General features: G+C 31.8%; 1 protein-coding gene across 3 annotated transcripts in view; it reads left to right on the top strand.

Moving 5' to 3' along the window:
- The window catches only part of LOC146995163 (uncharacterized), a 143,728-nt gene that overhangs the window by 768 nt on the left and 129,174 nt on the right, over positions 1 to 13,786 (top strand). For all 3 annotated transcript variants that reach the window (XM_085825729.1, XM_085825731.1, XM_085825730.1), the window contains exon 3: positions 13,587 to 13,699. In XM_085825729.1, coding sequence (XP_085681855.1) covers positions 13,587 to 13,699 — 113 coding nt within the window. The remainder of the gene's footprint in view (positions 1 to 13,586; positions 13,700 to 13,786) is intronic.

Raw genomic sequence — 13,786 nt, 5'->3', positions numbered from 1 at the left:
TTCTCTTCCATCTGCACCAGTCAAAACTTCTCAATTTAAAATATTTAATGAGCATGTGCTTACTTTTCTCCTTAAAATCTGTTTTTGTCCTTCGTAAGTTTTTGGATTTTGAATGAAATGATATTTGCATGTTTTACTGTTTTGAAAAATTATTAGTTTTTTTGTTATACACTATGTGCCAATTTTCTGTAACACGAAATTCATAATTGATGTGTTTAATTTAATGATCTTAAAATTTGTTCGAAATAATTTATTTAGAATGATATAATTGATGTATTTATATATATAAATAACATTTCTGCATGTAACTAATTGCTGTAGTATATGGTACGTGGTAAAATCCTAGTATACGGTGCGGCCTTGGCGCGATTTTTAAAATTGTCGCCAACACCAAAATGATGCATTTACGTTTGTCGCCAAATTTTTGGCAACCTCAAAGTAAAGCATCACTACAAGTTTGAGTTGGCAAAAAAAGTAAACAAAATGATAATCATAATATAATAAGCATACGGTGAGACACAAGAAAAAAAGCAAGCATTTAGAAATTGAAAATAATTTTTAGCAGACTTTATAACAAATAAAAATATAATTTTGAACATGCATCGCAACAAATACAAAACATTCACATATCAAATATAATAAATTAAATGCCATGACTCAGTGTTACATATGTTTTAGGGTCTATATCATAACTCAAATGCCAGGGCCCTCAAACTCGAGTGGCGGATATATTGCTTTTATAGATAATATAAAGTCTTTCATTTTTTCAGATGACGATTTATTATTTTTCAGGCGCCGTCACATATATTCCACCAAATAAGAGTCAAACTCTTCGCTTGCCTTTTTCGCCCCCTTCATCCCACGCTTAACAGCACTCCAAGTTCCTTCCAAATCCTAGTATACGGCGCGGCCATGGTGCGATTTTTAAAATTCGGCATCAATCCGGCATCTACTGCCCATTGAATTACAGCAAGCTTTCCTTCCAGTTCTAACTTCCAAAAAAATTTCATGTTTAAATATTCGCAATTCATAGCACTGCACATCATAATCGAAAAGTAACGTTATCCAACTGTAGAACAAAATACGTTAGCAAATAGAACTGTAGAACAAAATACGTTAGCAACTTGAACTGTAGAGTAAAAGACGTTATCAAACCAAAATCATATTCAGTATCTGACCAAAAACTGATTAATTAAAAAATATTAACCAATCAGAAACTCGGCGGAACCACTACTGTTATTTCAAAAAATACAAAAAATAAAAGATAAATAAATTTTACCTGAACATAACGTTATCCTTTCTCATTCAGTTCAGCCGAAGACCGAAGATTAACAGAACTTCAAACAATGGTTTGAAATAATTCTTCTCTTCCATCTGCACCAGTCAAAACTTCTCAATTTAAAATATTTAATGAGCATGTGCGAAAATGCTCCCAAATGCACTCTCCTCCAGAACGACCAAAATCGGCTTGGTTACCACAATTGGCGCGCTTATTAGTCTCTTAAACCCGAATTTCGCCAACTCTCATGTGCACCGTATACTAGGATTAAGCCCGGTACGCCTTTGGCACGATTTTGAAAATTGTTGCCAATACCAAAATGGCTCGTTTACTGCTCATCATGATGTCGCTAAATCCCATGTGTACTATATACTAGAATTAAACCAGTGCTGTTTATTTAAAAGAAATGACGTACCTTATAAACTTAAAAATTTTCATTATCTAATAACATGAAAATTTCCTCATTTTTGTCTTTTGTAATATCTTGAGGCACATCATTGAATTCTGTTTCATCATCACCATCACTGTAATTCTGATCCACAAAAAAATAATCATCATGCATTTCATCTAGATTGTTAGATATATTGCATTTTTTAAATGCCTTTTGAATTATGTTGGGTTTAATTTCATTCCATGCTATACTATCCTCTCGTGCTGTTTCTAGACTGGCAAATGCATTTCACCTCCTTTTGTAAATGTTCTTTCACCATCTAGCATACACATTTTCACTCTCATTTTACATTTTCTTTGAATGGTTTATTGATACACACATCTAAAGGCTGAACAAATGCCATTATTCTGCCTGGAATAACTGCCATGTCTGTGTTACACTCTTTCAACAATTTCTTCATATTATCTGTTACATGGGATTTAAACATGTCCCAAACTAAAAGACTTTCTGTGTCTTTTAAGGCAATAAGACACTTTTGCCAAGTACTTTGTTTATCCACAATTTCACACCATTTTCATTCATCGGTTCTTTCTCAAGACCATGAATGAAAACACCGGGTAAAAACATATTTATGGGTATCCCTTGGCAATAATTGACGATTTTTGGGAGTACAAGGGCACTGTGTTTGTGTAATTCTTTGACTTGTTATTTTGGCTTTGTATAACAGCGATTTTTTACACCAAAAATTACCTCTACACAAATCCAAAATAACAAGTCAAAGAATTGCACAACCTCGGTATCCATGTACAGATTGACCTGTTGAGAATTGCACAAACTAGGCATTGTGCACTCCCTTGACTTTGTCCATGTACACATTAATCTATATTCACTTAAAAAAAATAAAGGAGCAGCCAACAAAAAAATATATAATCTCAATAAACTACGTTTTAAATTAAATAACATAAAAAAGGATGAATATATGATGAATTGAATAAATAATGAAATAACATAAAAAAGGAAATTCATCCCAGCACTACACTAAGGAACTAGTCACTTATTTACAAATTTCCGTGTCTTCAGAATTCCTTAACAGTATCCAAAAACTTCTTAAAATTATCTGAACTAGAATCTGTATACTGGCGTTGGCACATAAATTCACAAAAATGAGTAAAAAATATCTTCCGTAATGCCGGTATCCTCCAACGTTCGACCATTTCCTTGTTACAAACAGGACACTTATAAAGGCTACTAAGTAAACCTTTGTTTACACACCAGTCATTAAATGCTTTTTTCCCTTTCATTCCAAATCGTACAGAAATTCAAATTAATCTTACTCTATTTAGCCATTTTATCAAGTAAAGCACAAAATAACCAACTTACTTCCTAACCAACACACACACACAAGCCCTTACAAATCTTTTCCCCATCATTCAAATTCACTGTAATCACGCAACCAATTACATCATCATAGGGTTTCTATAGCGTTCAACTACTCTTACCATAAATGAAACTACTTGGGGATAAATAAAATAAAACAACAACTTGATGATAAATGAAACAACCATTTAGTGATGATCCAAGGGGCACCCTTAAATGTATTCTAACCAAACACCATTTGGGAAATTACATTTCAGCTTCATCTTTCTTTTAAAAATAACCACAGATTTTAATTTTGTACCGTATGGTGAGGTGAGAATTTTCATGTGAACCATTTTTGTTCCTTTTACGTCAATTATTTTATTTCCTGTCACATCAAACATTCCTGGAGTTTTATCTACATTTTCAATATGTGACTGCAAATAATATTTTTGCCTTCATAGGCCAATAACATACCTCTGGAAACTTACCAATTTTTTGTTCAAATCCTTCAAAAGCCTTTACAAAAAATTTTTTTCCTTAAAGAAATAAATTATTCTGTGCCATAAATGAACTACACCAACTCAAAATTGTTTTAAAATTTTCACTTTCGTTTGCATTCTTTTTTGACCACTATAAGGCAAATAAATGTATACATTTTGTTGTTATAATTAATCGATTCCGGCGATTTTCTAGGACCCAATTCTCAACACTTTCTCAAAATTGCTTTAAAATTTTCATTTTTGTTTTCATTCTTTTTTGCCTACTTTAAGGCAAATAAATATATACCATTTGTTGTTACAATTAATCAATTCTGGCAATTTTCTAGGACTCTCACTTTCGTTCTCAACACTTTCTTCTAGGATAGGCCATTTCATTACTGTAAGCACATTTATTTTTTGGTATATCAATTATTGGGATTTTACTTTTTTCCTTCTGAAGTCTGGCCCTAATTCCTCCATAAGAATTGCTTTTGATAAAGCTTTCAAAGATGTATCATATTTCCTTATTTTTTCTTCTAACTCATTCCTTGAGCATAAATCTAACATAAATCTCTAACATAAATTTTCAACCTTTCTGGCCTATTGCTCCCTTAAAAAAATACTAATTTTTATTTTTTATATCATTTTAACGTAATCCATAGTTTTCCAACTTTTATGGGCCATAGCGCAATTTTTCAAACAGTGATTTGATGGCGGCCTTCTTATGTAAAGTATATTATATATTGATAAACAAGGAAAGATTTTCAAAATTACTTTGTTAAAAAGATATTAACCTATTGGTGTATTGCCCAAAGTTTGATTGATAAATATATATTACTAAAAAATTAATATAACATTAACAAAATTAACATTTTTAAGAATAGAACTTGATGTAATGACATTAATATTTGGTATCATATTTGTCATCAGTAATCTTAAATCGTGTTCCAGTATTGACAGTTTTCTTTTCTTTGTCAGTAAATTGCTTATTACTCTTTTGGCTAAATATGATGATGGAAATGCAAGGAAAAACTTCTTTGATACAGCTTATAAAGCATTGTATAATACTGAAATTTTGCTTTGAAGCTAAAATTCTTGATAAAAAAAAAATTTTTTTTCATAGAAAAGTTTTAGGACCTAATCTGGAATGCTCTTATTGAGAATATTATGAAATCTACGTATAAAATCTTCTTAAAATGCTTTTGAAAATACTAGCAAAATAACAGAGTTATGGCATCTTTTGATTCTTTGGAGGAAAGATTAGGGAGTTGCTATAACAGTCCCCCAAATTTTCTTTGTATAAGGCAAGTTTTGATATGAATACAGAGAACTCTAGTTATGAGACATTCTACTTATTTAAACATGCACTCTGCCATTTTTAGTAGTTGTAAAAGGTTTCAGTACAATCTTATGAATCCTGCCAAGGGGGTGCAGTTAGTCCTCAATGCATCCTAAATTTGCCTTGAACTCAAAATGCCCACTTGAATCTCTTTAACACCTACCAGCGGGTAGCACCAACCCTATTGGGATCCATTGTTCTAAAGGAACATGAATGAGTTTTGATAACTTCAAGACAGTCATGTAATAACCACAAGAGAACATTTTGGACTACAATCTGAATGTATTTTGCTTTCCAAGTTTTCTTGCAGATGCTTTCAGGTTTTCATTAAGAATATTTATATATTTACACTGATCCATTTTATTTTCCATAAACATTAAATTTTCCATCCCAGAGGCATCAAAACATCCCATACCATTACGCCTGTACCCCTATGCTTAGCAATAGGCAGTAGGGATTTGGGATTCAGTTCTTCATTTGATTTTTGCTATGCAGTAATCCAGGTTTCATATGGTCCTTAAGAGTCCTTAAAAGTCCTTAAGTTTTTTGGAATCTATTTTTGGTCCTTAAAAGTCCTTAATTTTAGCACAAATCAGCAGAAGGTCCTTAATTTTAATCATCTGAAATTTCTGTCTGTTTTTATGACTGCCATTTTGAGTGTGAATTAGCATTTTGGAGGAATATTTTTGGTGATTCACTGACGTATGTGGTTATCTTTTGAATGGGTTCATGGGTTGTTATTTGTTTCTATTTCTAATATAAATGATGGGATACTCGAGTTTCTAAGCAAGAAGAGAAACATGAGCATTTCGAAATTCATTTTTTGTAATAGAGCTCTTAAACAATTTTCTCTTTTGGGGATGTGAATTCTTTTATTAAACTTAAATTTGGCGACTTGTCAACATTTTGGCGATTTTAAGGTCAAGTTTCTATAGAAAATTTTTAATTCCGAAATTTGAGAATTTTTTGACAATTTTTTTAAAAATATAACATTGATAAATTTCATTAAAATAATGGTAATATATTGAAATTATATTTAAAAAATAACATTAAAATAAAACATTTTTATTTTTCGCTGTAATATTATAAAGTTTCATTTTGGCAACTTTTATTATACAATATTTTGAATTTGAAAAATAAACAAGGTATAATGCTATAAGGCATAATTTACGAAACAGCTCTTAGCAAAAGCAAAATTAGCTATGTAATTAATTAAAAATGTCTTCTTTTTAAATTTTTCATAGTAAGCGTTTTCCCCATGTAATTGTCTCAAAATATTAAAAATTCACAGAATATGCATAAGCCTTCTCTAATTTATAGAGAAAATATATATAAAATTAATTTAGTTATAATTAAACCCTATCCAAGTTTCTTTTCATTAATACTCACTGTGGTCACAAGATAAAATTCAAAGATGTAGAAATTCAAGTAAAACTTATTCTTTGCATCTAGGGAGACTTAAAATAATAAAAAACAACTTATCACCTCTGGTGCTTTAATGGCTTATTGGAACCTGAAAGTATATTAATTGGGTTACAACCCCTAGAACTCTACACAAAGCTATGACACTAACTGCATCAAACAGAGCCTGACTAACTTTCAACACTTGCTTAACCGTGCCTACATCTGGCCTTTCAGGTTTGTTCGAATCAGCACGTCTCTCTGGGCAAGCAGCAGCGGTGATGATAGCATTCAGTCTTTTGTTATGAATCATGCTGACTATGATCTTACTTCTCATTTTAACCTATGCTGTTTGACATAAAATCTATCTGCTATTTACTAAACCTTTAGACCAGCGGTTCTCAACCTTTTGGACTATGAAAACCTTTAGCACCACCACTACAAAGTACTATTACCATCACCACTCTTGAACAAAGCTCAGATCGCATAAATTTAAAGTGTTAGAGAAAAAACTCAATCAGGATATTGGGGTTTTAATTTTTAAAATAAATAGTTAAAATTACTTTGTCTAAGTAGTAAAAGTAGTTAAAGTAGTCTTTGTGTAGCACCTATTTTTTTCTTGCGTACCACCCGTGGTACGTGTACCACCGGTTGAGAACATCTGTTCTAAACTGACCAAGTATGTGACAAAATGAGACATAAAAAAAATCAACATAAAGCTATTAGTAAAACGTAAATGTCACTTATCTTCTTTCAAATATGTCCAACCTATTATAAGTGTAAAATATTTAATGCTACTTGATAAACTGCATGAAGTTTATTTGGTACTTACGTATTAACGCAACCAGCCCAAAATTCGCATAAATCGCCAAATTTGACGACCCTACTTACGGCAACCCGTACGTAGTTTTTCGTAAAGAAATTATTTTTCTTACTGGTTAGATTGAATGCCCTGAAATACTTTAACTATCTGTATTTGGGATCTGCCAGCAAGTGAAAAAGATGCTGTTGAATTGTTGCAGGGATATGGAACCGAACGAACGTACTTGTAAAAATTCTCATAAAATGAAACTGTATTTTGGAAAGCAAATCTTCTGGAAATGTAACGTCGAAGAGTGCAATCAACATTTGAGTGTGAGAATCGGAAATTGGTTTGAAGGTAGCCGAATTTCATTTGTGACAGCGGTGCGCTTCATTTATTGTTGGTGTAAAGAGTTAACCTCAATTAAATTTTGTGCAGAAGAAATGGGAATTGCTGACAAAACTGTTATAGATTGGAATAATTACATGCGGGAGATATGTGCCCTTGAAATGGATGAAAAAGAAAGAAAGCAAATAGGCGGCGAAGGACTTATTGTGGAAATAGACGAAAGTTTATTTGTAAAAAGAAAAAATAACACTGGGTGTGTACTACCACAGCAATGGGTTTTTGGCGGAATTTGCTGAGAAAAGAAAGAGACATTTTTGGTTACTGTACCTAACAGAAGCGCCGTTACCCTCATGGAAAAAATTTGCGAAAATATCAAGAAAGGAAGCATCATTTATTCAGATTGCTGGAAAGGATACAATACCAGTGAGTTTGAAAATGCTGGATTTCTGCATGGAACTGTTAATCACAAATATAACTTTGTGGATCCTAACACAGGCGTTCATACACAACATGTAGAGCGCATGTGGGGCTCAGCCAAATGACGCAACAAAAAACAGAGAGGAACAGCCCGTCATCATCTTGACTCATACCTTATTGAATTTATATGGCGCCAAGCTCAAGCTGTTAATGGCGAAGACGGTTTTCAATCAGTGCTAAAAGCAATAGCCAAAAGATTTCCGCCGAAAAAATAATTCGGCTGATCTTTAGAATATGGTAACTGGTAGTTTGGTGACATTTTGGAGGCGATAAAGGTTACTACCTGGGACTTTGGTAATAATGTGAGCAGTATTCAGTTCCGATTACGCATTATTTTGTGTGAGGGAAATGAGAGATCATGGGATATGTCATGTGATATTAATGGATGAATTACGGTTCTTTAATCGGAAAAGGGGGGAAATCTGGAAAAAATCTGGAAATTTTGTATTTGGCTTTATTCTGTGTTGTGTGAAACAGTGTTCGTTAATTTTTGGACCCCATGGCCCTAACTAAAGTGAATTCGAAATGGGTATTTAGTGGGATTGAAAGGGGTAGTAATAAGTGTTTCTTTAAGGTTGTGCGAGATAGAAGTAAAAATATTTTATTAAGTTATTTATTTTACCTGGTACCTTGCTGTGAACTATAAGTATGATTTTAAAGATCCTGAAACAGAAATAAGAAAAGTTTATCGGACACGTAATCAAGATTCTGAAGAAGATTAGGTAAGTTAGTATTTTTAATTATTTGAGGATATTATTTTTATGCATTGTTCTAAATGTAAGGTGGAAGTAAAGTAATTTGCGTAAACGTGCATGGAAATAATTTAAATATTTGACACTAAGTATTTGTAACCATTTGTAATGTTTGCGGTATGAATTAGTTAGTGATGTTTGTAATATAATAGATAATGTAGAGGTAAAAGTTTTTGGATATTTTATTTATACTATACGGGGAAATGTTCATATTTGGAAAGGGTATATACTTTTTCGCGATCAAGTAATTTCATGTATGTTCTTTTTACCGGGTATAAAGATTCAGAAAATATTCATGCATTTTCGTGAAATTTTTCTAATTTATGAGAAAAAAGGAGTGTACATGGATATAGTGAAGAGTGTGCGCAATGCCATTTTTGTGCAATTCTGGGATTTTTTTTAAGTAAAAATAAGTTGACGTGTACATGGTTTAGTGATATTTTAATTAAATGATAGTTATTTTGTGAATTTTATGTTTTTAGGAATTTGGTATACGTTTTAGTTGAAGTAAACGTGCATGGAAATAATTTAAATATTTGACACTAAGTATTTGTAAAGTTTGCAGTATGAATTCGTTGGTGACGTTTATAATATAATAGATAATTGAGAGGTAAAAGTTTTTGGATATTTTATTTATTTTATACGTGGAAATGTTCATATTTGGAAAGGGTATATACTTTTTCGCGATCAGGTAATTTCATATATGTTCTTTTTACCGGGTTTAAAGATTCAAAAAATTGTCATGTATTTTCGTGAAATTTTTCTAAATTATGAGAAAAAAGCAGTGTACATGGATATAGTGAACAGTGTGCGCAATGCCATTTTTGTGCAATTCTGGGATGTTTTTTTAAGTAAAAATAAGTCGATGTGTACATGGTTTATGTGTATGTGTTATTTTGAAAAACGCGTAAGGAGTATGGTATTGTGCACTTTTTCCCAATTTTGCAGTAAATATTTGTCATGATTAAGCAGTTTTGTTAGATAAAATTTCTAACATAAGTGTAATTCGGCTAGTAGATTGTTGGAAGAAGTGTTCAGTAGATAAAAAGAAAAGAAACATGTCTTTACTTCGTGAAGACAAAATGGCGGCGGGGAAAAAAAAAGAGGGTTGCTGTAGGAGAGTTGGTCGCCAAATTTTCGCCAAAAAATCGCCAAGTTACCATAATGTAAAGATCAACCAATAATTCTGCAACTTATTCAAATTCGAAACCGGAAGGGTTTAATTGCTATTTTATATTTTAAAGCAAAATAATATAAAAAACTGTATTAAAAATTATCTGTAATTAATAAATGTACAATTTCTTTCTATTCATACTTTTTTACTCAAACTTACAAATTGCGCCAAACTGGTTGCGATTATACGTAAGTACCGTTTCTTAGTCTTAAGATTTAAGTATGTCAAATTTGTGTATAGTGATCATTAAGGATGGTACTGAGTAACGTAGTGAAATCGATTGAAAAGGGCTCTTTACTTTACAAGAGATATTTTAGAGATTGCATATGAGCAACTTGTATTTTAGTTTTTTTCTGTTTAGTCATATGCTGAATTGTAAAGCGTGTATTTTTTGCTCTTTAGCAATTGTCATATAATAGTTGGTTGTGCATTTCTGTGATTTCTGAAACTGTATCTGCTAATTGGGCCAAACAAATCTGCATCAGAAGCTGATAAAATTGTTTACATTTTGGAAGGAATGCTTTGTGTTCACAAGTTTTTTAGGAAATCATTTTGTATTGTATTTAATGATAATTCTTTCATTCAAAAAGAAACTTTTTTTGTTTTGTTTTTTGTAACCTAATTGTAAATCTGATAACAGGTTAGAGATTTGTACTTTGGAATCTTGAAAAACTCTGCAATTAGTTCATTTTTTATAGTTACATATTTGTTATTTTCAGTAGGGGTTAGGATTATATCTGAGACATGTGTTAAAGTTGCTGCATCTAAATTTGCTAGAATATGCAAACATTTCGTATTATCCATAATTTATCACATTTATGTGCATAAGTTTAATGAGAACTTTATACAAGGTGAGTCAGTTAAATTCCAGGACTGGGGCTATTACAACGGAATGAATTATAAAAAACAAACATACGTTTAACAGTCCTCAAAATAGTCATTTCTGGCATTCACATGCTTTTGTGCATGGCGGTACAAATTCTGGAAACATGCTTGGTAGTCCTCTGAAGTCTCTGTTTCGAAGTTGAGCAGTTATGTTTTTCTTTATGTTCTCTATGCCTTGAAATCAATGCCTTTTCAGAGTAGTCTTAAGTTTTGGAAACTAACCGATGCAAAACAGCTTTGTTGTCAGTTTGATTAGGTGGCACAATCTCATGATGTATTAGTTCATGTGCATCAAAGAAAGCTATTAACAGGACTTTCTCTTTCAACTTCTGGAAACGGAATTTTTTCTGTCTTGAGAAGATGGTGATCTCTATTTGGCACTCTGTCTTTTTGTTTTGGAATTATACTGGTAACAGCAGGATTTGTCGCCTTTCACGATTGATTGTAAAAGCGGCGGATCTTGGTCAGCTGTGTCGATTAAGTTCCCTTAAGCTTGCATTCTGCATTGCTTCTGATCACTGTCAAAAAATGCAGCACAAACCATGAACAAATCTTTCTCTTTCCCAAATTCTCCCTAAAAATCTTGTGCACTGTGTCCTCGCCCATATTTAACTCATCCGCAAGCATCCTAAGGTCTTTCAGCAATCTGCAGTCACCAAAGAACGGACTTTTGCAACCTTATTTTCTGTTCGTTATGTGATGGGTCATCCATAGTGCTGGTCATCTTCTGTGTTTTCCCTGCCATCGCGAAAGTGTGCATACCATTCAAAAGTACAGTAGTGGAACATAGCAGCATTTCCATATGCAATTTTCAGTAACTCATAGGTTTCACTTGCCGTTTTCTCAATTTTGAAATGAAACTTGATATTCACTCTTTGCTTCATCACCGACCGTGACACGTGTTCTAATGAACCACCTGTGTTTAACCTTTTTCAAATCGGAAATGCTGATGCAATCACCGCGTATTTGTTCTTACTTCGCGCCTCATTGGTTATGCTATCGCATCCACATGATGATGTATTCCTACACATTTTCATTCATTAACTACATGTACAGTCCTGGAATTTAATAGACACACCTTGTATTTTTTAAAAGCTGAGATTCTAGAGATGCTGTATTGGCTCACATGTTTCTTATGGTTCCCTGGTAAAAGTCCACTGGATGAAAGCAGATGCAACAAAAATCCACAAAAGATGCTTCATTGTGATTATTACCCTCATGACAAATATCCATATTGATGAAAGGGCACATGAATAAAAGCCCAAACTTGTGAAAGCATGCATTGATATAAACTCACATTGATAAAAGCCTACATGAATAAAAGGATACACGATTTTCATCAATGTAGAATACATGATGGTAATTTATATTAAATATCGATCTTAATTGTTATAAATGAAGTATTTGATTTGTATAAGCCCACAAAAGCTGCTTCACTGTGATTATTACCCATGTGACAAATATCCATATGGATGAAAGTGCACATGAATAAAAGCCCAAGCTTGTGAAAGCACATATTGATATAAACTCACATTTATAAAAGCCTGTATGAATAAAACAGCATATGATTTTTATCAATATAGAATACATGATGGTAATTTATATTAAATATTGATTGTAATTGTAATAAATGGAGTATTTAGTTCTGATTTTGAATGTGTCAAAAATATGTCTGTTTATATTTTTTTATCACTTCTTTATTTGTTTCATTAAGCTGAAAATAAACTTTTTTTCCCCTTTTTCATTAAGTGGCTAGCTGTGATGTTTCCATGATGAACCCAAAAATTTTACTAAATTTATGTATTTATTTATTTATTTTATGTATGTTTGTGTGTGGATTCAAGAAAATAAAAAAATATCACTGTGAAGTTCCTCAGAAGCTATTTTTAATGTTATATGACTAAGACTAATTATATGTATGTTCAGTATTAAAAAAATGGGGAGATGTTATTTAATCCAGAGAACAGAATGAATTATTTTTACTGTTTTAATGGAACAATTTTTAAGCCTGTTTTAGTTCTAAAATTTTTTGTAAGCAATTTGAACTAAAATTTAAAGCAGTATCTTCAAGGATTTAGGTACATTTGCTAAAAAAAGCATTTACTAAAAGCATTCCTTGATTTTTAATATTTTAAATGAGATTAAATGAATAAATGCATAAAAGCATCAAGAAATGCATAAAAGAAATCATTAATCTTATTCTAAAAATTTTTTTCATTTTAGAACTAATTTCTTTTCCAATTTCTGAGTTGAATATTGTCAAAACGGGTTAGGGGCTTGTATAAAGGTGCACATTTGTCTGCAGATCCCAGCATGCAGCGCATGGGATTTATCTTTGAATTACTATGCTGAGTAATTTAACATTTCTACTAATTCCAGGGTTCGTATGGTCCTTGAAAGTACTTAATTGTCCTCTGTTTTTTTGGGAAAAAAAAAAAAATGTTCCATGAAAGTCCTTAACTTTTTTAAATAATTTTCTCCCTGCTTGATTTTCAAGAAGCAAAATTAGTAAAAAGAAAGGGGGATATGTGAGTGAAAATGGTAATATATCTTTGAGTCAGTTATGTAATTTATTTAATAGTGCTGTGCAATATTTCCCAACTAGCGAGTTCACATGTGTAATGCTAATATATCAAGGAAAGGTCCATTGTAACCTGAAGCATTTATTTTAAAGAAGCAAGCTATTCAAAGTAGGAGCTAATTCAAAATGATACTAAGAACATATAAAAATTTAACTAATTAAATGCAGAGTGAAAAAAAAGAATCTTCTAATTCAAATAAGGTAAAGAAATTTCAAATTTGATTAAAAAATTTTGAGTTACATATGTGTCAGTGTTTAATTGTGTGCTTCATTTAAAAGAAAACTATGTATTTTATTTTAATATGAAATCTTTTTCTAGCAATACTTATGCTAATCTGCATTAGCTCATTGCATCCTGTAACTGCCAAAACATTATGGGATAATGATGAATCAAATCGCAACATTTCTGATGTGGAGCAAACACCACCAATGGTGAGTGCTATTTTTCACTAATTGGCATGAAAATTTCATAACTCACTTATTGCTATGAAAATCCTATACTGTATTGGTGGAAAAACT

The sequence above is a fragment of the Stegodyphus dumicola genome, chromosome 10, assembly GCF_044657685.1.
Source record: "Stegodyphus dumicola isolate Sdum_Otavi_A_Nest chromosome 10, ASM4465768v1".
Taxonomy (NCBI): domain Eukaryota; kingdom Metazoa; phylum Arthropoda; class Arachnida; order Araneae; family Eresidae; genus Stegodyphus; species Stegodyphus dumicola.
The sequence above is the reverse complement of the archived record's forward strand: the minus strand, read 5'-3'. Positions and strand labels throughout refer to the sequence as shown.